Consider the following 26,163-nt stretch of genomic DNA (forward strand, 5'->3'; position numbering starts at 1 on the left):
CCCTGCCCTCCGGTGGCTTTGGGGGAGGGTGAGGTCCATCTGAGCACAGAGAAAAGGGGTACAAGGCAGAAGCTCTCCCTTCAATCTGCCCTCCTCCTCCCTCCCACTCCCGCAGAAATCCTCAGTGTCAGAACTTAGCCATTGTAAGTGTCCTGAACTGAAGAAAGGGCCTTTGGTAAACAATTCAGCTGTCTACTCGGATCACAATGGAAGCACATCCCATTGCTTTGAGCATCTGTTTCAAGTAGGTAACACTACTGCTCAACACTGACCATATACACATACTCAATCTCAGAATCTGTTCTCCCTGGAAACACCTGCTCACATGGAATCTTATTTAACTTATTTTATGCAAATCAAATAGGAATAGGCTATCACTCTGCATACAGTGCTTTCTATGTTACCACAAAGCAAATCATTTTAGAGTTTTATTTGTGATTAAAATGTAGTGCAGTTGGAAGGGAATACAGTAGAGAAAGAAAGAAACCTGTTTATTGGTACAAGTACATGGAAGTATTTGTCAATAGTCACATAGGTCTACAGATACTGCATCCTTTATCATCTAGGCCTGAGTCTCATCACGTTCTGCAGCAACCTATCGCCCCCTTGTGGTCGTTTTCAAAGCTACCAAATTGCAAATTATAGTACAGTATGTTTTTTAAATACTTGTGTAATACATATTATTTATACTAGTTCAGAGGTATTCAGTGTGTTTTCCTCTAATTTAGTTCACAGCTCCCCTATTGTTTATTTTTTGGATTATTATATATTTTTTTTACATCAGGCTTTCCCTCAAATTGTTATTGTTCATAGTCATGCTCAGATACCATGTCATCTATATTCCGAGGAGACCCCCAGTTTCCTTTTACCTTATAGCAAAGGGTTAACATCAGCCACAATGCTCTGTTGAAGAACCGCTAATCAGCTAGGAAACATTTGCTGCCCTTCTGGCAAGGTCGAAGGGGTCACAGTCCCTGGCTGAATGTCCAGTCCTCTCCCCCGCTCCCCCCGCTTGCCTCTAAACCCGAACCGCCTCTGGAGCCCACAGGCCCTGCAGGCATAATCACAGCACCCCCTACATGCAGCCTGAGTGTCTTTCTAATCTAAGGCCCAGGGATGGGCCAGTCCATCCGTCTATCAGTCCGTCTGTCTGTTTGTCTGACAGGGCTTCCCTCCTCATCACACGAACTGCCTAGGACGGCTCATATTGACTCAGAGACCCGGGCCTTGGCTCCACATAGGGGGAGAGACGGCCTCTGAAACCAGCCTCATGTTTGACCAGCTGATTGATTTGTTAACACTTGCCATTCGACGTGTGTCCCTGAATTTAATTTCAGAATTCATTTCTTGAGATGTGTGTAGTACAGGCATAATGTTTGAGGGATAGGGGGTGGAGGTAAGTAGCATTGCAATTCAGATGTTGTCTGCTGATGTTGGCGTGTCGTTTTTGATTAATTTGTGCACTTTACCTCATTGGAGTAGGCTAGAAGAGCTTCAATCATACTGTATTTTCTCTGATGTAGTACACACCTGATATACACTGCAACTCAGCTTTTAGACACTAATGTGTACAAGAGCAAATAAACCTTACTAGAAACTACACATGGTAAAACTGTAGCTACATTTTAAGTCCCATCAATGTCATCAAGTAGCCAGTTGCCAATAATTACTAAGCAGTGGAGGCTGGTGAGGGGAGGATGGCTCATAGTAATGGCTGGAATGAAACACGTTTCCATGTGTTCACTCCATTCCAGCCATTACTATGAGCCATCCTCCCTTCACCAGCCTCCACTGTTACAAAGCTATAGGAGTTAGATGAATCTTAAATTATAAAAGCCACCTGTTCAATGTGTACTATTGGATTAAGTATTGGTTAGAATAATCAACCTGGATACACAGGTACTGTAACTACAATATAGTATAACATGACTAGAGAGAGACTTTCTTACTGTCTTTTTATGACAGTGGGCTGTCAATATAATAAAAATGGTTGAAATATGCTTTTTACAGCTCATAAAGATTGTCAATTCGCTGCTGAGTGGGTATTGTCAAAGGCACAGAGGGCATTGCACTAGATTTTTCAGTCCATTCCAATTTCCACTTGAATGTTATCTCCAGTGCCTATAAAAAACAAGAGACAATGAAATGAGGTTATTCTCCAGTGCCGAAGACAAGCCCTGTTTGGATGTAGGAGCTGATTTGATGGACTCTCCCTCTCCCGCCAGCTGGTGTGGTGGAGAGAAGAGAGAGGGCCTGTTTGGATATGCATCACAAAGGCTTCCTGCAGTATTGATCTGCAGTGGGTTAAGGTAGTCTATCAGCAAATGTCCCTCTCTCTGGGAAAAACAACAGCTGATTAAAAGCACACAGCAGCCAGGCAGGAGGCTGCTGATGGCCGGTTATCTCAGCCCAAAGGTCAGTGTGTACAGATATAATCCACTTTCACTTAACAGCTTAATTTAAGTCACACCTCATGCTAATGCCGCCATTTGGCAGTCCCTTTGTTTAAGGTTGGCTATTATTTAACAAGAAGATGATACAGTATTGTATAGATTTTTTTGCGCTCATGCTAATAGCTTCAGGTCTCGCAGACAGGAAGCTGAAGCTCTTTGATCTTGAATTGTAGCAAGAACTTGCGTTTCCTTTTTCCAACCGCGACACTAAAGCAGGTGCACCCAGGTTTGCTGCTGATGGAAGCAGTTATATCTGAGGTTCAGCACTAGTGTGTAGAACTATCTGCTCTTAACCATACAGACTGAAATAACAAACCTTTTTCAAAACTGAGATAAGGCACTTTAATTGATTAAAAACATAAATTTTATCAAATAACTTACAACTGGAGGGTACTGTATATTGATACTTTATATAACAATATAAAATATAAACACAATTTTGCACAGTATAAAGTTCATGGTAATCATAAGACAAAAACAAAATAAGGAATTCTCACAATGAAAATGTCATCCTTTGAAATAAATAAAACTGAGTTTCGCACGTCACAGACCCTAATATACAATTGTAGAAAATATATTTCCCCCAGTCTCCATATCACACACTAGCATGTAACTCAACAATGGAAACAAAAGTATAAACACAAAAAAGGTGGACTAGAAAGAACCATTTCCTTTATCCTTTCCATTGTAACAACAGAATGCAGAGGTACTACTGTGGTGTTGGCGGTGTGCACTACACCTTTTCTTTTAAAACAACTAAAAAGGCCTAGAGGCCATCCAAATTAGAACATCGGTTCTTGTCTTGACAGGTGTCTTATAGGTAAGGTGGAAAGGTCAGAGGTCAGTAGCGTTCCTTGGGTTCGCTGAACTTGCGTTTCTTCGGCACAGAGGCCTGGACATCCTGACTGCAGGGGAACTCGAACTGCGATATCTGCTAATCAGAGAGTGACAGACAGTTTACTAACTAAAGCAAGACTCTAAAATTAATAATGATTGCCAAACAATATTCTGTATACACCTAGATGGGATGGACTGAATGAGTCATATTGACTTGTTAAAAAAACAGGTAGGTTTTATCTTTAAAAGACAATTTGCCACATTATTATTATCCTTCCGTGAGTAAGACTGGGGGCTGAAATCTATGATGCTCGAGGGGGCGTGTCTCCCACCATTTTGTCTTTGATGGGACAGGGCTTCTTCTTGCTGACGCTGTGCACCTCAGTCTCAGCCTTTCTCTCCTGCACACACACACACACGCACACACACACAAACAGAACAAAGACAATAAATCACAGACTGCAGGGAAGTGCTTGTGAAGCTAGTCATATACACTAGTTTTATAGATATACATCCTCCGTGGTCATTTTTACATGACGTTATACAAAGATGTCTTCCATTTGAACAGAACCAGTAGGAGTTAGATAGGGTTGTGCGTTTCTGGGGGGCACTGACCAGGGTGGACCTGGTGACACGTCCGCTCCTGGTCCTCTTAATGACCATTTCCAGGTCAGATGTCCTCTTTCCCAAAGTGTCCATCTGAGACAGACAGGTCAATCAAACCAGACCGTTACCTTCACAACTAGAGCAGCCCCTATATTACTTTATATTCATACAGTACTATCCCACCTATGTATTTATATTGTTCTGTACTTGCATTTGGTTGATATAAAGCCTATCTTAGTCATGACTATGCAGAATGTACATTTTGCTGTTATTTTACCTGAGAGTTCTCTGTACTCTTCTCACACACCTCCATCTTCTCCTGGCAGTTCACCTGGACCTCTTTGAGCATCAAACACGATGAAAACACAATAAAACAAAACATGGATTTCAGACTGCATTTGACTTCTTAAAATAGAAAATAGCACTACTGTTATCACGTTTAGTGAAACTTCTTTATACTAAGTTTTGAGAGAGGAGGTCCTACCGGAATTGTCCAAGTAAATGTCGTTGTCTGGATTTTCCATTACTTTTACCATGCAGGTCTGAAAGTAGAAACCCCATTACAAATGTTATATACTGTAGATATATCCCATGGGATAGAGACAGCAACGCCCCCTACTGGGTTAAAACAATAGCGCCCTGCCATAGGCACCCAGTCAAATTAGCCCAGATGTATGTCAGCCTCAGGTCTCACCTGCTGACCGCTGATCTTGGTCACTGTCCCCCCCTCCTCCATCTTCAGCTCCCACTGGTCCCTCACGCAGATGGGCTGCTCGTCATCAACCTACAGAGAAAAGGGGACAGCTGTTAGTTAACGTGTCACCCACTAGTCTGGTTGACATTACTCTGACTCTTTAGTTATTTCCAACCCTTTCCTTCATACCTGCTCCAGCCTTTCTCTCTCTGTGGTCACGTCCACCTTCAGGGTGTGGAAGGGAGTGACCACCTCGCCCATGGTCAGGTTAACGGGCTCCTTCTCAAACTGCATGCTATCGCCGTCCCCCTCCATGAAGCCTGGGGGATGGTAGTCCTGGGGAGTGACTGAGATATCACACACACACACACACACACACACACACTCTTTATGTGGTTTAAAAAAAAAATAACATATACTTGTTATATCCTATGAAAGTTGCGCTTCAATTTTACTTCCGTACTCCGTCCGGGTTTTGTCGGCTAAGAATGGGCTTCAAATGTTGATTGTCAAATTCATTAAAATGGGGTCATTTAAGATATATTTATCGTATATATGCCAGTTTTCAACGTATTTGACAGTCAAGAAGCACGAAGCTGAAAAGTTTCATTTGAACTACACACATGAACTACAAATCAAAAGGCAGTGATTGGCAACGTTCACTGAAAAACACTCCCAGCCTAATCTAATATAAAACACATCAAACAGCCTGCAACTAACAGGTTGTTACCTTCCTGTAAGTCCTCAGCTCCAGCAGGCATGCTCCAGCATGCTAACAACGCTGCAGGAGATGTAGTTCAAATGAGACTTTTCTAACTTTTGTAATGTCTTACTTCTTCAGCGTCAAATATTTTGATAAAAGGCATCGGGTATGAGCAAATCAATACACAATTATAAACTGGGTGGTTCGAGCCCTGAATGCTGATTGGCTGAAAGCCATGATATAGCAGACCATATACGATGGGTATGACAAAACATTTATTTTTTACTGCTCTAATTAAGTTGGTAACCAGTTTATAACAGCATTAAGGCACCTCTGGGTTGTGCTAGGACACAACCCTTAGCTGTGGTATATTGGCCATATACCACACCACCTCGGGCCTTATTACTTAAATATACGCTGAGTATACAAAACACCTGCTCTTTCCATGAGATAGACTGACCAGGTTAAAGCTATGATCCCTTATTGATGTCACTTGTTAAATCCACTTCAATCAGTGTAGATGGAGGGGAGGAGACAGGTTAAAGAAGGATTTTTAAGCCTTGAGACAATTGAGACATGGATTGTGTGTGTGCCATTCAAAGGGTGAATGGGCAAGACACAAGATTGAAGTGCCTTTGAACTGGGTATGGTAGTAGTTGCCAGGTGCACCGGTTTGAGTGTGTTTAGAACTGAAACGCAGCTGGATTTTTCACGCTCAACTGTTTCCTGTGTGTATCAAGAATGGTCCACCACCCAAAGGACATCCAGCCAACTTGACACAACTGTGGGAAGCATTGGAATCAACATGGGCCAGCATCCCTGTGGAACGCTTTTGACACCTTGTAGAGTTCATGGCCCGATGATTTGAGGCTGTTCTGAGGGCTCCTAATGTTTGGTATACTCAGTGTAATTAAATGAATTTGATCATTCAAAAGACCCAGGACATGACCCCGGAACAGCGTATTGCATCACATCATCCCTTGTCTTTTAGCTTACTCTACATCATTGTGTGGTCTTTACCGTCGTCGTAGTAGGAGAGTTTCATGTTGAGACAGACATTGTCTGGCAGAGGACCCAGGTTCTGCATCAGTGTGTAGAGTTTACGCACCAGGAGGATGCTGGACTTTTTTGTGTTGCTACAAGCCATCTTTCCCAGATTCTTGCTGTTTTTGCGAAAGCAAAAATAAATGTAAACATTTTTAAACGATTTCAAGTTTCTTTCTTCAATGTTTCTCAATTAAATTCTGCCATGTTATCATTATGTTATACACATTAGGGTTGAATATTTTCCCAGTATTTTACAAATGTTCCATCCCGAGAATAAATCACTTTTGTCCCGGGTAAGCCAGTATTTCCTGCCAAAACCGGATGTGTCATTCAAAAGCATATAAATAGGCCTATGTCTGGATTTTATTAGAGCTGTGATCGAAAATTCATGCCTGATGCAACCTAAACCTGATTAAATACATTTTATGAGCCCTACATTAAAGACATTTAATGAGCCCAAGCCCAAATGATTGAACCGTTATCCAATACAGCTACTGCACATTACATAAGACAGAAAAACATAAAAGCACATAGATGTAGCTAGATATATGCTCTCTTGGGTAAATAAATGAAACAAGTAGTAGCTCCAGTAATCTTTTTGAGTGCAGTATTACTGTACTGCATTGTGTTATACTGTAGTATATGGACTGGAATTACGCAGCTCGTTCAAACCATGATAAAGCAGGGAGAGAACATGCGATTCTGGTGCAGCACATGCGGTCAACAAAGTTACAAGTATAGGCTAGTGAACTTGATTGACATTTTTCATAATATCTCCCCTAATGTTATTAGCCAACCTCCTCTTTCTCTCTCTAGTGTTGCTTCATTCCTTCCTTCCTTTCAACAGTTAAATGTAATACGTTTTGTTGTCCTTATCTTTATCATTCTAATGACATGCTTGAATAATATAGGACCTGAATGAGATGCAGAAGGCTTTCACTTCTCTTCATGAGGATTGGATGGTTATGGGTCTGAATAAATAACTGCTATAGCCTACCGCCATCGCACATTTGCTCTTCTTTCAAACTACCCATGAGTTCTATTGGCTGCTGTATTTAACATTCAGCAAACAAGAGCTTGTGTCCCTCTTCGAATAGTCTATTGGTGTAAGAAATGCAAAAACAATCATGTCCAGCAAGCTATTCTAGTCTAGGTTTTCCTGCATGAGATTCCAAGAGCTAAGGAGCATTTTTTACAGAGAGGACAGCGGAGTACAGGTGTGTGCGTATTGCACAAGAGACAGAGGCTATAAGCTTATTATGCATTACCCATCATCATTTATTACCTAAATATAAGGCTAATACTGCATTGGATGTATTACCTGAAAGAGGTAGGCTAGCACATCTAGAGTGCACTCGGAAAGTATTCAGAGCCCTTGACTTTCTCCACATTTATTTTTTACATTACAGCCTTATTCTAAAATGTATTAAATAAAACATGTTCCTCATCAATCCACACACAATACCCCATATTGACAAAACGAAAACAGTTTATTTTAAATTTGGGCAAATTTATGTAAAAAAAACAAAAACAGAAAAACCTTATTTAAATATGTATTCAGACCCTTTGCTATGAGACTCAAAATTGAGCTCAGGTGCATCCTGTTTCCATTGATCATCCTTGAAATGTTTCTACAAGATGATTGGAGTCCACCTGTGGTAAATTAAATTGATTGGACATGATTTGGTAAGGCACACACCTGTCTATATAAGGTCCCACAGTTGACAGAGCCTGTCAGAGCAAAATCCAAGCCAAGAGGTCGAAGGAATTGTCCGCAGAGTTCCGAGACAGGATTGTGTCGAGGCACAGATCTGGGGAAGGGTACCAAAACATTTCTACTGCATTAAAGGTCCCCAAGATCACAGTGGCCTCCATCATTCTTAAATGGAAGAAGTTTGGAACCACCAAGACTCTTCCTAGAGCTGGTCGCTTAACCAAACTGAGCAATCGAGGGAGAAGTGCCTTGGTCATGGAGGTGACCAAGAACCCGATGGTCACACTAAAAGAGATCCAGAGTTCCTCTGTGGAGATGGGAGAACCTTCCAGAAAGACAACCATCTCTGCAGCACTCCACCAATCAGGCCTTTATGGTAGAGTGGCCAGACGGAAGCCACTCCTCAGTAAAAGGCACATGACAGCCCACTTGAAGTTTGCCAAAAGGCACCTAAAGACTCTCAGACCATAAGAAACAAGATTCTCGGGTCTGATGAAAAGATTGAACTCTTTGGCCTGAATGCCAACCGTAATGTCTGCAGGAAACCTGGCACCATCCCTACGGTGAAGCATGGTGGTGGCAGCATCATGCTGTGGGGATGTTTTTCTGCAGCAGGGACTGGGAGACTAGTCAGGATCGAGGGAAAGATGAACAGAACAAAGTACAGAGATCCTTGAAGAAAACCTGCTCCAGAGCGCTCAGGACCTCAGACTGGGGCGAAAGTTCATCTTCCAACAGGACAACAAACCTAAGCACACAGCCAAGACAATGCAGCATTGGCTTCAGGACAAGTCTCTGAATGTCCTTGTGTGGCCCAGCCAAAGCCTGGACTTGAACCTGATTGAACATCTCTGGAGAGACCTGAAAATTGAACCTGATTGAACATCTCTGGAGAGACCTGAAAATAGCTGTGCAGCGACGCTCCCCATCCAACTTAACAGAGCTTGACAAGATCCGCATAGAAGAATGGGAGAAACTCCCCAATACAGGTGTGCCAAGCTTTTTGTGTCATACCCAAGAAGACTCGAGACTGTAATCGCTGCCAAAGGTGCTTCAACAAAGTACTGAGTAAAGGGTCTTTATGTAAATGTGATATTTCATTTTTTTTTTTTATACATTCGCAAAAAACAATTAACTTGTTTTTGCATTGTCATTATGGGGTATTGTGTGTAGATTGATGAGGGGAAAAAACTATTTAATCCATTTTAGAATAAGGCTGTAACGTAACAAAATGTGGAAAAAGTCAAGGGTTCTGAAAACTTTCTGAATGCACTGCATATATAGGCCTATATATGTCAATCTTGAACACGATTATCTATTTTGGATGCAATTTGAATGGAATTGATGGAAAGAAAGACTGCGAGAGAGCATTCACTCATGCAACGATTTAAAGAAACGATAAAGGAGTGTTTTAACCACAGCAATTAAAGAAATATATCATCTTTACAATAAAAAAATAAAGTGATCCCCGAAAGCCAGATGGAGATATGCAAATTAGATGCGCATTCGGTCTTTATATTACTGTAGCATAGGCTATGCTGCAGCAAATGTACGTCTACCTATCACAATAAAAAAAGTTTCAAAGTTACCAAGGGAGGGTCTACATACTGAGATGGGTTGTCGGTTCCCACCCTGAGCGTTGATGATTCATTACGCAGTGACCAGAGGGAAGGCCTTACTGAATCCAGATTTAGACATCGCATATAATTTAACAGTTCCATTTCACGTGCTGTTCATATAAATAATTTATTATCATTTACCGGTCTCCCACAGTTATTTATCCCGGGAAAAGGGAGTGGTTTTGGGCAGTAAATCTCTGTAACCGGGTTCCTGCCATTCAACCCTAATACACATTCAGAAAGCTATACCTTTCAAAGTCAATTTTGGGTCCCTTTTCAGTGTATTGGACTTTGAACTGGTAGCATTCAGTAACCTTCTGTAAATTGTAAAGAAAGACCAGTGTCACAATGAGAAAAGGCTTGATTCAAGAGGTTACACATACTGTAGAGTTTGGTCTAGTCCAGAGAATCAAAGCATTACTATGATTGATGCCTATGGGGTTAAAAAGTAGTCTATTACCTTTGGATTCTCTGGGTCTGTGTATATCTATAGAAAGTGGAAGGAGACTACAAACTTTAGCAATGGAAAATGTAAATGCTTTATATGCTGAAGAAAATATTCGATAAGATATACTCACAGACATAACGACCGTCCGCAACTGTTGGAATACAAGACATTCATTATTTGTAATTAATGAATATTAATAACATGCAGATAATGAATAAACAACTAAATGCTAGCATCTCACTTACGTATTTTCTCTGAAGGGCATCAAAGCATCCCTGCATCCTGGGAGGTGTATAAAAGAGTCTTAATTAATCAACACTGAATTAATAATCTAACTAGGATAAAGGGAAAGGATTTGGCCACAGAGTACTGTACTGTAATTTCCCACTGAGGCTTGGTGGTGTATACTAACCACTGTACAATCTGACTGGCACCAGGGCAGGTGCGCTCCTCCCTGAGGATCATAACTTTCTGCTCTGTGGCATAGAGAGAGAAGTGTAAGGCTACTTCTTGAAGATGTCGGCTAGGGTATCATCATTTAAATAACAATTGAGTTCATTTAAAAATAACATAAATTGTGTTTTGACCTTCAACATATTTTCTCCCATAAGCTTTTTCTGGGAAAAGACCCCTGAGATAAGTGATGCTGGAGACTGCAATGGCCAGCAGTTTCTTCACAACAATCAAGGACTGCTGCTCTGTTGAAACTACATTTGGCAGCAACTGGGTGCGCTATAAAATATAACAAAGACAGGCGCTTACACCAAGGCAATTTGTAGATGTCTGAATAAATAGACGCATGTAGATATTCATAGAATATGCTATTAGAACATGTCATTTGCTAGCTATAAAACAGCAATTCAATAGAACCAAGGCCTGGCTATGGATTGCCAGAGGTTTTACCTGAGCAGCCCGCAAACGTTGTTCACAGGCCATGGTAGTAATAGTTGATAACAAGTTTGTCAAATCTACAAAATTAAGATGAATCAGAAGCCAGGTAGCTAGCTATCAAGGTAAAGATATGGTGAAATATGTAACTAACTAGCTAGCTAAGTACTAGTTTACACAGATAGATACAGAAATATGTTATACTAATCTGGATAGCTACGTTAGCGAACTAGCTATCTACATTACATTTGTTAGCTAACGTAGCTAGCAGTACACACGCCTACTGATCATGACACTGACTTTACTCTACAACCCATTGAGAATAGTATGAAATTGCATAACTCACATAGCTAGCTATTACTACCTAGATAGAGCGCAGTCACTCAATCTGTTTTTTTGTTTAAAAAAATAACAACAAAAATACAATCTAGCTAGCTAGCCAGATCGAATTTACTAAGAAACTGTTGGATGATGGGCCAAACTCGCGCCAGACACACACATTTACCCGCCAAACCTGACAGCTAAAGTAGCCAATCAGAGGGAAGCTTAGATAACGTACATTTTCTTGCCACCACAACATGCATTGAGTGATTAGTGATATCAAAGGTAGTGATATGTCCTGGCCGAAGTAAACACCTAAATTAAGTTGATTATGTTGTGGCTCTGTTGTTAGTGTAGTTTGATGCAACGCTGCGCACAGATTGAATATCCGCACTCTATTGGACACAGCTCTGTCAATCAGCATCTCTCTATGATTAGTAGCATTTCATTGGCTCTCCTGGTATCTAATACAACGTGTTTCCTTATACCATTGGTTACTGTATATGTATGTCACAAATGGCTATCCCACACGACGGCGTCACAAATTATTTAGCTTTTTTTTGTTTGTCGAGGAGCCTTGTTCACAAGAGGCAGGTTAGATTTGTGGAAGCTAGAGGAGCACCCCTGCATACATTCTAACCTGGGGTTTCAAGCAAATCGGACTTCCAGTCCATTATAGCTGCGTAATGTCGTCTGAAAATCTATCAGATACTCAGATGGAATATGAGGATGAAAAACAGGTGGGTTTAATATCATGACACTATCTTGAGTTGGCCAGCTAACTATAACGCTCGCTCGTTGTAATGCGTTACAAGTAAAGTGTTTGAATTGATAGCTAGCTAGTTAGCTTTCGTTATGGCATCAAACCTGTAAACGTCTCGTTTACCAACAATGACAGTGTGTATACATGTTATGTAAAGGTATTGAGTAAGATTTACGTGTCTCCCGATAATCAATAATAACGTATTATTGCGTTATTTATTCCGTTTTCCCTTGTGCCATTGTGGCTCGCTGTTCCATAGGTTATAAAATATGCCTGGGCCGTATTGGTCTATCCTGACACTGCAGTAGTTGAGGTTGAGTCTTCCGGCTTTCGAGACAAGTACAAACAATACTACTATAGTCTATCCTTTGAAATCAGTGTTTCAATGGAAACCAGGGTCAATCATCACAGTCACTTATATGCTAGCGGATCAGTCACACAAAGCTTTTATGATGTATAAGCTAGATCTATTGATTCATACTCGTTTTCAGTCCCCTATGCTTTGTGAATGTTATTTGAAGTGTTGCACTGATATTAGGCTTAGCTATATATACAGTTGAAGTCGGAAGTTTACATACACTTAGGTTGGAGTCATTAAAACTCATTTTTCAACCACTCCCCAATTTTTTTGTTAACAAACTATAGTTTTGGCAAGTCGGTTAGGACATCTACTTTGTGCATGACATAAGTCATTTTTCCAACAATTGTTTACAGACAGATGTTTTCACTTATAATTCACTGTATCACAATTCCAGTGGGTCAGAAGTTTATATACACTAAGTTGACTGTGCCTTTAAACAGCTTGGAAAATTCCAGAAAATTATGTCATGGCTTTAAAAGCTTCTGATAGGCTAATTGACATAATTTGAGTCAATTGGCAGTGTACCTGTGAATGTATTTCAAGGCCTACCTTCAAACTCAGAGCCTCTTTGCTTGACATCATGGGAAAATCAAAAGAAATCAGCTAAGATCCTCAGAAGAAAAACAATTGTAGACCTCCACAGGTCTGGTTCATCCTTGGGAGCAATTTCCAAACGCCTGAAGGTACCACGTTCATCTGTACAGACAATAGTGCAGGAGTATAAACACCATGGGACCACGCTGCCGTCATACCGCTCAGGAAGGAGACGCGTTCTGTCTCCTAGAGATGAACGTACTTTGGTGCGAGAAGTGCAAATCAATCCCAGAACAACAGCAAATGACCTGTAGGAAACCAGTAGAAAAGTATCTATATCCACAGTAAAATTTGTCCTATATCGACATATTGGCCGCTCACCAAGGAAGAAGCCACTGTTCCAAAACCGCCATAATAAGCCAGACTACAGTTTGCAACTGCACATTGGGACAAAGATTGTACTTTTTGGAGAAATGTCCTCTGGTCTGATGAAACAAAAATAGAACTGTTTGGCCATAATGACCATCGTTATGTTTGGAGGAAAAAGGGGGAGAACACCATCTCAAACGTGAAACACAGGGATGGCAGCATCATGTTGTGGGGGAGCTTTGCTGCAGGAGGGACTGGTGCACTTCACAAAATAGATGGCATCATGAGGAAGAAAAATTATATGGATATATATTGAAGCTAGAGGTCGACCGATTTATGAATTTTCAATACTGATACCGATTATTGGAGAACCAAAAAAAGCCGATACCGATTAATCGGCCGTTTTTTTTTTTTTTGTTGTAATAATGACAATTACAACAATACTGAATGAACGCTTATTTTAACTTAATATAATACATCAATAAAGTCAATTTAGCCTCAAATAAATAATGAAACATGTTCAATTTGGTTTATAGATTACATTTTGGTTTAAATATTAAATAAAAACAAAGTGTTGGAGAAGAAAGTAAAAGTGCAATATGTGCCATGTAAGAAAGCTAACGTTTAAGTTCCTTGCTCAGAACATGAGAACATATGATATCTGATGGTTCCTTTGAACATGAGTCTTCAATATTCCCAGGTAAGAAGTTTTAGGTTGTAGTTATTATAGGAATTATAGGACTATTTCTCTCTATACGATTTGTATTTCATATACCTTTGACTATTGGATGTTCTTATAGGCACTTTAGTATTGCCAGTGTAACAGTATAGCTTCCGTCCCTCTCCTCGCTCCTACCTGGGCTCGAACCAGGAACACATCGACAACAGCCACCCTCGAAGCAGCGTTAACCATGCAGAGCAAGGGGAACAACTACTCCAAGTCTCAGAGCAAGTGACGTTTGAAACACTATTAGCGCGCACCCGCTAACTAGCTAGCCATTTCACATCGGTTACACTAGCCTAATCTTGGGAGTTGATAGGCTTGAAGTCATAAACAGCGCAATGCTTGAAGCACAGCGAAGAGCTGCTGGCAAAACGCACGAAAGTGCTGTTTGAATGAATGCTTACGAATGAATGCCTACCACCGCTCAGTCAGACTGCTCTATCAAATCATAGACTTAATTATAACTTAATAACACACAGAAATACGAGCCTTTGGACATTAATATGGTCGAATCCGGAAATAAACATCTCGAAAACAAAACGTTTTTCTTTTCATTGAAATACGGAACCGTTACGTATTTTATCTAACGGGTGGCATCCCTAAGTCTAAATATTCCTGTTACATTGCACAACCTTCAATGTTATGTCATAATTACGTAAAATTCTGGCAAATTAGTTCGCAACGAGCCAGGCGGCCCAAACTGTTGCATATACCCTGACTCTGCGTGCAATGAACGCAAGAGAAATGACACAATTTCACCTGGTTAATATTGCCTGCTAACCTGGATTTCTTTTAGCTAAATATGCAGGTTTAAAAATATATACTTCTGTGTATTGATTTTAAGAAAGGCATTGATGTTTATGGTTAGGTACAGTCGTGCAACGATTGTGCTTTTTTTCGCAAATGCGCTTTTGTTAAATCATCCTCCGTTTGGCGAAGTCGGCTGTCTTGGATAGGAAGAAATAGTCTTCACAGTTCGCAACGAGCCAGGCGGCCCAAACTGCTGCATATACCCTGACTCTGTTGCAAGAGAAGTGACACATTTTCCCTAGTTAAAAGAAATTCATGTTAGCAGGCAATATTAACTAAATATGCATGTTTAAAAATATATACTTGGGTATTGATTTTAAGAAAGGCATTGATGTTTATGGTTGGAGCAACGTGTAACTAAGCGATTATATGCAACGCAGGACAGGCTAGATAAACTAGTAATATCATCAACCATGTGCAGTTAACTAGTGATTATGATTGATTGATTGTTTTTTATAAGATTAATGCTAGCTAGCAACTTACCTTGGCTTCTTACTGCATTCGCGTAACAGGCAGGCTCCTTGTGGAGTGCAATGTAAAGCAGGTGGTTAGAGCGTTGGACTAGTTAACCGTAAGGTTGCAAGATTGAATCCCCGAGCTGACAAGTGTGTCGTTCTGCCCCTGAACAAGGCAGTTAACCCACCGTTCCTAGGCCGTCATTGAAAATAAGAATGTGTTCTTAACTGACTTGCCTAGTTAAATAAAGGTCTAAAAATATATATATATTGAATTGAGGACCCCAATATATATATATATATATATATATATATATATATATATATATATATATATATATATATATATATATATATATATATATATATATAAAAATCGGCCAAATCGGCATCCAAAAATACCAATTTCCGATTGTTATGAAAACTTGAAATCGGCCGTAATTAATCGGGCCATTCCGATTAATCGGTCAACCTCTAATTGAAGCAACATCTCAAGACATCAGTCAGGAAGTTAAAGCTTGGTCACAAATGGGTCTTCCAAATGGACAATGACCCCAAGCATACTTCCAAAGTTGTGGCAAAATGGCTTAGAGACAACAAAGTCAAGGTATTGGAGTGGCCATCACAAAGCCCTGACCTCAATCCTATAGAACATTTGTGGGCAGAACTGAAAAAGCATGTGTGGGCAAGGAGGCCTACAAACCTGACTCAGTTACACCAGCTCTGTCAAGAGGAATGGGCCAAAATTCAGCCAACTTATTGTGGGAAGCTTGTGGAAGGCTATCCTGAAACGTTTGACCCATGTTAAACAATTTAAAGGCAATGCTACCAAATCCTAATTGAGTGTATGTAAACTTCTGACCCACTGGGAATGTGATGAAAGAGAAAAAAGCTGAAATAAATCATTCTCTCTACTATTATTCTGACATTTCACATTCTTAAAATAAAGTAGTGATCCTAACTGACCTAAGACAGGGAATTTTTACTAGGATTAAATGTCAGGAATTGTGAAAACTGAGTTTAAATGTATTTGGCTCAGGTGTATGTAAACTTCTGACTTCAAATGTGTATGTGTATATATATTAGTGTGACATCTATCAAATGGAGTACACTGATGAAAAGTAACTTGTACAGGCAGCATCCTGAGTGGATGCTTGTGAAGGTCAGAGGTCTGTTGACAAACCCACTGGTCATATCATCAATATTCATTGACTAGCAGGTATAGGGAAGGTACTGATGCTATACTTTATTTTATCAATGATAGTGGGTGCTTTTAATACAATGGTATTTTGATACAATGACAAGAAGCGAAACCGGTCATGTGAGAAAATAACATTTCATGGTAGCTAGCTACTATGGGTCTAGCAGTTTGGAACCATTTGAGGGAGTGAAAAGTATCCAGTCCACTCTTGCATTTTCCCTCATTGGGGCTGAATATAGCAACTTTTAAATGTTTGTAATGGATCCAAGGGAATCAGCAAGGGAATCTGTTCATCTGCTTCTCTACCCTGAGTCACCTGTTATCCCTGCTCCAGCAAGCTTTGCGTTTACTGTCCTCTGCATGGAATGGCAGATATTCTCCTGTACTTCGATTGCAGTGTTTTGTGGGTTTCTCAATGTTTTCTTAGCTTTATTTAGCCAGATAATTTATGTGTAAAAAGTGATGTTGAGACTCAGATTTTTCCAATTAAAATGTATGTCAAACTAAAAACCAATGATTGCATAGTAAAAAAAAAAAAACATGCATCCACAAGGACTACTTTTAGCAGTTTCCACAAAAAAATTGACAAAACACATTTACTTGAAGAACAGTGCAGATACAAACAGAATGATGGTTTGTGCTGTCATTCTGTTACCAAACTTTGCATCTGCACTGTTCTGTAAGTAAAAAAATAAAATACAAATTGCAACATTTTCTGTGGAAATTGTTATAAGTAGTCCTTGTGCATAGAGTTGTATGGTTCGTTTAACTTTGTAATCATTGGGTTTTGTTTTGACATTTTAATGTGAAAAATCAGTCTCAGCTTCACTCTGTTACTGTGGAATTGCCCCAATAGAGAATACATGTTTTGCTGACTTCTGCCCAGAGTCTCTGGACTGTGGGCAATAACAAGGTGTGTCCTGTTAGCCTACTTTCCACTGGCATCTGTCCATGGACTCCACACTGGCAGTAAAGGGTAAACCAGTTTGTCTAGTGCAGGAGCCTCCAGTAAACCATAGGCTTACACCTTACAAAACGCTTTAGCATGAAGGTGTCATGTGAACACTAGAACCACTCTGCAAGCTCTCTGTACCTAGACTTTGGTCAGCAATTACTCAAGGCCTGTTTCTGTATAATATTTTTCTCAATAAACATAAATAACCATGGCTTGTACATATTTGCAGACAAACTGTTTTCCCCTCATAAAGCCATCTGTTTTTATGGCACCAATAACATGTCAGGGATGGGGAAACGGGTAACAAGGCTGTTTTGTCCACATCAGCTGAGGAAAAGTGTGAGAGATATGGGGAAATAATGGATGTGAAGCTGATTTTTAGTCACTTAATTCTTACTCAATCATAACACTTGTCTCCTGAGTGAGTTGTTTATCGCAGGCAACCATGAGGGCGTGAGAGAGAGTGTTGCAGGAGAGCATGCAGATTTTGACTCATACTATGAAGACGCTTCAACTCCCTCAAGTCATTTTCATGGCGTTAGCCCACTTCACAGCTGAATATGAGTAGGGTTAGGCTATATGATTCAGATGCAATCCTTTCTGAAGTACACAGTGCCAGCCCTGTAATCTTGTTTTGTCATCATCAGACCATCTTATAACCTTCTTATTAGTTTCACGTTTTAATGTCACAAGTACAGGGAAATGTCCTTCTTCTAAACCCAACAATGCAGTAATCAATAGCAATGTAATACTAAAAATAACATAAGGTAGAACATAAACACACAAGAAATAGAAATAAGAATAACACGAGAAAGTAAGTAAGCATACTATATACAGGGTCAGTCAGTTCCAGTACCATATTTACAATGTGCAGGGATACTGGAGTAATAGAGGTAGATAATTGTAGGGGTAAGGTGACTAGGCATCAGGACAGTTAAATGGAGAATGTCTATTTTAAAAGCCTATGCTTGTTCTTCTCTGCGCATCGTGGCTAACATTATGATGAAGGATATATAGGCGTAGGCTACATAGGCCTATTGTTTAGATGTTTCTCCTCTAGCTAAATTCCTTGCACATAGCAAGTAGCACCCATATGACGGCACATCGAAATACTTTCTTTGTCTGGACAGGACTCTCAGGAAAAGAATGCCAACCTTGTGAAGGGTGAAGAGGTCAAGCTGAAGGCCAAGTACCCCGGCCTGGGCCAAAAGCCTGGAGGCTCCGACTTCCTCATGAAGAGGCTACAGAAAGGGGTAGGTGGAACCCTTCTCCTGGAGAGCCACAGATAATATATGCTTTTGATTCAGCATGTTAGTGAGGCTGGAACAAACGCCTACACACCCTTGTTGACCACTTGACTAGGAAATCGCATAGGCTTCGAATACTCCTCTTTAAGACATTTCAATACGTTCTGCATTTATGAGGATCTCAGATTACCTTGGTATGTCTGTGGCAGTAGCGATGTTTCAATTCATTTTTGATTTTTTTTTGTCAACATTTTAGAAAGTTCACAAAGAAAAGAGATTTAACTTACCGTTTAACTATCTTGTGTCAATAAATACAGCTGGACGTAATGACCTCGCACCTAAAAAAAATATATATATAATATTTTTAGCAAAACCTACAGTGTCGAATAACAATAGTGGTTGAAGTGTTTCCATTACCCATTTAGGCAAATTGCGCAGTAATAAATTGGCGACAGCCTCTATGCCCTCCCACACATCTGTTTCATGTCTCGGGTATAGCCAGTGAAAGCCAGCATGTATAGAATGCAATATTTGACTAATTTCCATATTCTAATAATTCTCATGTGCCAATGTATCGCCATGGTGAAACTTGCACTCCTGTAGAGCTGAAATAATTGGATATTGACACTTACATCCAGCCAACCTGAAAAGCAAGGCGAAGCAATTTAGGCATTCTTGAAAGTCAGGACAGTCCTTGTCCTGCAAAGAAACATTATTTTATAGTTGAAGAAATAGATTTTGCAAGCAGTAGGCATTTAGAATTAAAATGTGTAGTGGCGCTTTATAGTTACGTGTGACATACAGTGGCAAGAAAAAGTATGCGAACCCTTTGGAATTACCTGGATATCTACGTTAATTGGTCAACAAATTTGATCTGATCTTCATCTAAGTCACAACAATAGGCAAACATAGTGTGCTTAAACTAATAACACACAAATGATTGTATTTTTCGTGTATATATTGAATACATAATTTAAACATTCACAGTGTAGGTTGGGGAAAGTATGTGAACCCCTCCCTGTGCTAATGACTTCTCCAAAAGCTAATTAGAGTCAGTAGTCAACTAATCAATGAGACGAGATTGGAGATGTTGGTTAGAGCTGCCTTGCCCTATAAAAAAACACTCACAAAATTTGAGTTTGCTATTCACAAGAAGCATTGCTTGATGTGAACCATGCCTTGAACAAAAGAGATCTCAGTAGACCTAAGAATAAGAATTGTTGACTTACATAAAGCTGGAAAGGGTTACAAAAGTATCTCTAAAAGCCTTGATGTTCATCAGTCCACGGAAAGACAAATTGTCAATAAACGGAGAAAGTTCAGCACTGTTGCTACTCTCCCTAGGAGTGGCCGTCCTGCAAAAATGACTGCAAGAGCACAGCCAGAATGCTCAATGAGGTTAAGAATAATCCTAGAGTGTCAGCTAAAGACTTACAGAAATCTCTAGAACATGCTAACATCTCTGTTGATGAGTCTATGATATGTAAAACACGAAACAAAAATGGTGTACATGGGAGGGCACCACGGAAGAAGCCACTGCTGTCCAAGAAAACCATTGCTGCACCTCTGAAGTCTGCAAAAGTGGATGTTCCACAGCGCTACTGGCAAAATATTCAGTGGACAGATGAAACTATAGTTGAGTTGTTTGGAAGGAACACACAACACTGTGTGGAGAAAAAAAGGCACAGCACAGCACACCAACATCCAAACCTCATACCAACTGTAAAGTATGGTGGAGGGAGCATCATGGTTTGGGGCTTCTGGAGTGGCCCAGTCAGAGTCCTGACCTCAACCCGATTGAAATGCTGTGGCATGACCTCAAGAGAGCAGTTCACACCAGACATCCCAAGAATATTGATGAAGTGAAACAGTTTTGTAAAGATGAATGGTCCAAAATTCCTCCTGACTGTTGTACAGGTCTGATCCGATACTACAGATAACGTTTGGTTGAGGTTATTGCTGCCAAAGAAGGGTCAACCAGTTATTAAATCTAAGGGTTCCCATACTTTTTCCACCCTGCACTGTGAATGTTTACACGTTGTGTTCAATAAAGACATGAAAACGTATAATCGTTTGTGTTATTAGTTTAAGCAGACTGTGTTTGTCTATTGCTGTGACCTAGATGAAGATCAGATCAAATTGTATGACCAACTTATGCAGAAATCCAGGTATTTCCAAAGGGCTCACCTACTTTTTCTTGCCACTGTAACTACATTTATTCCAAAAACATTGTTTCCATTTGTTGCAATAAAGAAAGTTGGACAAAAGAAAATCCACCCGTCGAACGGATAAAAATGTAAGATCTTTAGAATGTTTCTGCTGTTTCCATGACACGTCGCAATTTTTTTTGTGTTGCGACATTGCTTTTGTTGAATAAACCAGCATCAATGAAAATCTGCCTATATTAATTTTAACTAGCAGAACTACTCAAGACAACCTGAAATGGATTCCTTCTTTCTTGCCCCCACCTAGCAAAAATACTTTGACTCAGGTGACTACAACATGGCCAAGGCCAAGATGAAGAACAAACAGCTGCCCGTGGCGGGCCCCGACAAGAACCTCGTCACGGGGGACCACATTCCCACGCCACAGGACCTGCCCCAGAGGAGGTCCTCCTTGGTGACCAGCAAACTAGCAGGCTAGCCTAGCCTCCACCCATCCACCAGGCCCCCAGCTAATGTTCCTCACCTGTTCCCCAACAATGTTCCCCCCTAGTCATCTCCAGGCTCCACTTGGCTTTAACATATCGGGGAGAGCTGTGAAAGTCAGTACATATTGCTTGTATGTGGGTATGGTGGGGAGGGGAGGTGAACTGGGACCTTTTCTACCATCTCTCCACACAGCTCTGCCCTCTGCGCACTCTGCTCTACCGCCTCCCTTATGTATTGGTTTGGTGTTCAGAGGTACATAAAGTAGATGTGCCATCGGGGAGGCTGAGTTCAATGCACTTTGTATTATGTACAGTACGTTTTTGCATCCCGAACGACACCAAAATATGTTGTTGACGAGGGGGTTGGGAACCATGATCGCTCCACATTTTTCGATGTTCTCGTTAAAGCTGGGGGTAGATGTTTGCGTATTTTGCTTGCACACCAAATCTGGGAGGGAAGGGAACCATGGGAAAGTATCCAAAGGAAGGGAGCGGTAATCAGAGGGAAAAGTGGAAACTGATTTGTGGTTTCCTTTATCTCATGTTCTGTCAAACAAAAATCCAAGGTTGTCCACGCTGACCTGAACGAACAGATATGAAACTGCACATTTTCTGCTCATGTCGCTTTAATTCTTGACTCCCTGTTGCTCTTCTTTTTTAAATATGCTGCATGATTGTAACATGTATCGAAATGTGCAAATCTGGAGGGGTTAGACGACTGATAGGAAGTAGCAAGCAACCAAATGGAGCCCTGGAATGTCCATGGTCACTCTCCACACCTTCCTTCCTTCCCTCTCAATGTCCTGACTATCCACACACTCTGTCTGTAGGCTGCCCATGGTGAAAGCAATGGCAAAGCAAACTGAATACCCATGTATCATTTTTAAGGCTGGGAAAAGAAGCAACTGTTTAATATTCAAGTTAAATCTCAGTTCTGTGGCTATTACATCACATCAAAAAGCCTAAATGATTTGTAGGGGATCAATTCAGTGTATATTTCTGTATTGTGTTGAGAAATTTGACATTTGGTATGATTTGTGTCTTCATTAAAGGGTTGTTTGTTCATTGTCACGTATTAGACATTTACTACAATCTGGCTCTTTTCACTGTTAATGGCAGTTCCTGTTGAGAAACTCTTCCAGTCACAGAAGATTATTGCCTAGTTCCCAATTACATTAGTTACTAAACCTCTCCTCGGTCTCTCCTTCAAATTCAACATAGTAGGAGCCTCCCAGTGTACTGCTAAAGCATATAGCCTTACGTATTGACATTCTAAATATCGGATAAACTGGCCCTAACTGGCCCCTGGCTCACACAGACCTAACTGGGACACAGCGTGTTTTAGAGATATGCTCACTTGACACCTGGCAAAGGGAAGGGATTTTATGACAGGAGAGGGGGGCAAAGTGTGAGTGTGGACTTAGTTGACCCTGCTCACACCTGTTGGTATGGTACAACTTGCCAAATAATTATGGTCAGAGGTGTGTTTAGATAAATCATACAAAAGTAAAATGCTTGTACTCTGGTTTAAAGGTCAGAGGTTGTAGGCTATGTTATCACCTGAATTAGTTATCCTATCTCAATGTATCACACAATACACACTTGATCACTCCTATCTTGGCACCTTTTGAATATTCCCTGTGTCTAATTGCAGGGAAGAAGATCATTGGCATTGAGTGTGCTTGTCTGGGTTAGTAGGAATGTGCTACTGTTCTCTGTCCCAGCGGGTGTAAATAGGCTTTTGGGGGTTAAGGATTGTTTTTTTTTCTGTTGATTTCACTACTTGTAGTTCTCTGATTCAATGTTTCCTTTCTCCTGTCATTGAATACACTACTTCAGCTTTATATATATATATTTTTTTTTACTACAGAGACATTAATCTGTATAATATGAATGTGTAAATGCTGCTGATTCAGTCGATGACAAATCTTTTAAACTGAGATATTACCCTAATAAAGAACGCCTATCCTAGGATTCAAACAATCGGACCCACTCCTACCATGAATGTCTGCCAATGGGAGACTCCCTAACCACTCCAGGGTTGGGGGTCTAATTCCATTTCAATTAAGATATGAATTGAAATTTTACCCATGATCAATGCAATCCATTTTGGGAACTGGCCAGCTAGAGTTGAAATTTAATTGACACCAACGTGTTACTTGAATTTGAACAGAAAGACCGTGCAGAACCCTAAATATTTGTAGCATGGCTTATTAAAGTGTCAAATAATATATTTGGATATGGTGAAATGGTTGTTGAAACAACAGCAATCAAGATTTCCTCTCCTAAGTTTTTGTGCACTGTCTGGCTTTGCATGGAGCAATGCAATGAGGGATATACAGTTGAAGTCAGAAGTTTACATACACCTTAGCCAAATACATTTAAACTCAGTTTCACAATTCCTGACATGTAATCCTAGTAAAAATTCCCTGTTGTAGGTCAATTAGGATCACCACTTTATTTTAAGAATGTGAAATGTCAGAATAATAGTAGAAAGAATTATTTCTTTCATCACATTCCTAGTGGGTAAGAAGTTTACATGCTACCAAATACTAATTGAGTGTATTGCCTTTAAATTGTTTAACTTGGGTCAAACGTTTCAGGTAGCCTTCCACAAGCTTCCCACAATAAGTTGGGTGAATTTTGGCCCATTCCTGCTGACAGAGCTGGTGTAACTGAGTCAGTTTTGTAGGCCTCCTTGCTTGCACACGTTTTTTCAGTTCTGCCCACAAATTTTCTATAGGCTTGAGGTCAGTGCTTTGTGATGGCCACTCCAATACCTTGACTTTGTTGGCCCTAAGCCATTTATCCACAATTTTGCCACAACTTTGGAAGCATTGTCCATTTGGAAGACCCATTTGCGACCAAGCTTTAACTTCCTGACTGATGTCTTGAGATGTTGCTTCAATATATCCACCATTTTTCTTCCTCACGATGCCATCTATTTTGTGAAGTGCACAAGTCCCTCCAGCAACAAAGCACCCCCACAACATGATGCTGCCACCCCCGTGCTTCATGGTTGGGATAGTGTTCTTCGGCTTGCAAGCCTCCACCCTTTTTCCTCCAAACATAACAATGGTCATTATGGCCAAACAGTTATTTTTGTTTCATGAGACCAGAGGACGTTTCTCCAAAAAGTACGATCTTTGTTCCCATGTGCAGTTGCAAACCGTAGTCTGGCTTTTATGGCGGTTTTGGAGCAGTGGCTTCTTCCTCGCTGAGCGGCCTTTCAGGTTATGTCGATATAGGACTCGTTTTACTGTGGATATAGATACTTTTGTACCTGTTTCCTCCAGCATCTTCACAAGGTCCTTTTGATGCTCTTCTGGGATTGATTTGCACTTTTCGCACCAAAGTACGTTCATCTCTAGGAGACAGAATGCGTCTCCTTCCTGAGCGGTATGACGGCTGCGTGGTCCCATGGTGTTTATACTTGCGTACTGTTGTTTGTACAGATGAACGTGGTACCTTCAGGCATTTGGAAATTGCTCCCAAGGATGAACCAGAATTGTGGAGGTCTACAATTTTCTTCCTGAGGTCTAGGCTGATTTCTTTTGATTTTCCCATGATGTCAAGCAAAGAGGCACTGAGTTTGAAGGTAGGCCTTGAAATACATCCACAGGTACACCTCCAATTGACTCAAATGATGTCAATTAGCCTATCAGAAGCTTCTAAAGCCATGACAATAAGTTGGGTGAATTTTGGCCCATTCCTCCTGACAGAGCTGGTGTAACTGAGTCAGGTTTGTAGGCCTCCTTGCTTTGCACACGCTTTTTCAGTTCTGCCCACACATTTTCTATAGGATTGAGGTCAGGGCTTTGTGATGGCCACTCCAATACCTTTATTTTGTTGTCCTTAAGCCTTTTCTGAGGGTCTTGGCTGATTTCTTTTGATTTTCCCATGATGTCAAGCAAAGAGTCACTGAGTTTGAAGGTAGGCCTTGAAATACATCCACAGGTACACCTCCAATTGATTCAAATGACGTCAATTAGCCTATCAGAAGCTTCTAAAGCCATGACATCATTTTCTGGAATTTTCCAAGCTGTTTAAAGACACAGTCAATTTAGTGTGCATAAACCTCTGACCCACTGGAATTGTGATTAACTGAAAAAATCTGTCTGTAAACAATTGTTGGAAAAATGACTTGTGTCATGCACAAAGTAGATGTCCTAACCGACTTGCCAAAACTATAGTTTGTTAACAAGAAATGTGTGGAGTGGTTGAAAAACAAGTTTTAAAGACTCCAACCTAAGTGTAAGTAAACTTCCGACTTCAACTGTAGGGAGGAGGGTATGTTAAAATACCATGTCTCCTGTTCAACCATGATAAGTATGTGCCAGAATGTAAACAAATGAAAATGACTGTGTGCTCTAAAATACCTTGTGCTGCTTACCTAACCTGTTTTTGTTTAGCATACAGTAAATATGTTTTAATGTTATCTTACTCACTGCATAACTACAACAAAAGTTTATCCTGGCCCAAGATAACTGCAGGGATATCTGGAGCACCCTTGCTCCCAATAACTGGGGGTTTACATAAGGATATGCTGATTGTGGAGCTGGAGACAAAACAAAATATTGATTTTTAAGGAATTTGAAAGTACATGAGTACTAATAATGTTTCAGTTGTGTGGAAGTAATGGAGTGAATTTGTCAGTATTTGAAATAAACTTTTACATGAATATCAATGACTTTTTGCTCTTTTCAATGATCTTCTCACATTATTGATTTGATCACCAGTCCTGTTGACGTTTACAACAGAAAC

The 26,163-nt window shown here is 40.4% G+C and overlaps 2 protein-coding genes across 7 annotated transcripts; one reads left to right on the forward strand and one right to left on the reverse strand.

Moving 5' to 3' along the window:
* Positions 1-2,847: 2,847 nt before the first annotated feature.
* LOC106605330 (HORMA domain-containing protein 1) lies at positions 2,848-11,704 on the reverse strand. Of its 5 annotated transcripts, none has more exons than XM_045718448.2 (16): positions 11,569-11,704; positions 11,025-11,089; positions 10,709-10,853; positions 10,534-10,597; positions 10,367-10,403; positions 10,252-10,272; positions 10,134-10,160; positions 9,923-9,990; positions 6,314-6,456; positions 4,780-4,937; positions 4,591-4,680; positions 4,381-4,438; positions 4,174-4,235; positions 3,906-3,989; positions 3,623-3,691; positions 2,848-3,387 (listed from the first exon to the last, which is right to left on the reverse strand). In XM_045718448.2, exons 1-16 carry the CDS (start codon positions 11,591-11,593, stop codon positions 3,295-3,297), a joined length of 1,209 nt encoding a protein of 402 aa, XP_045574404.1. In that variant the 5' UTR covers positions 11,594-11,704; the 3' UTR covers positions 2,848-3,294. The 5 variants fall into 5 exon arrangements, with proteins under 5 accessions (XP_045574404.1, XP_082831457.1, XP_045574405.1 ...); XM_082975331.1 differs by having other exon boundaries at positions 2,848-3,384; positions 11,569-11,701; XM_045718449.2 differs by lacking the exon at positions 11,569-11,704 and adding an exon at positions 11,374-11,518.
* A 162-nt stretch (positions 11,705-11,866) lies between these two features.
* ensab (endosulfine alpha b) lies at positions 11,867-26,086 on the forward strand. 2 transcript variants are annotated; one of them, NM_001141885.2, is given in 4 exon segments: positions 11,928-12,070; positions 18,633-18,755; positions 21,222-21,578; positions 21,775-22,469. In NM_001141885.2, coding segments are annotated over 3 exon segments (348 nt in total). In that variant the 5' UTR covers positions 11,928-12,016; the 3' UTR covers positions 21,393-21,578; positions 21,775-22,469.
* Positions 26,087-26,163: the final 77 nt, after the last annotated feature.

Source organism: Salmo salar, chromosome 05 (genome assembly GCF_965601325.2).
Source record: "Salmo salar chromosome 05, fSalSal1, whole genome shotgun sequence".
Classification (NCBI taxonomy): Eukaryota; Metazoa; Chordata; class Actinopteri; order Salmoniformes; family Salmonidae; genus Salmo; species Salmo salar.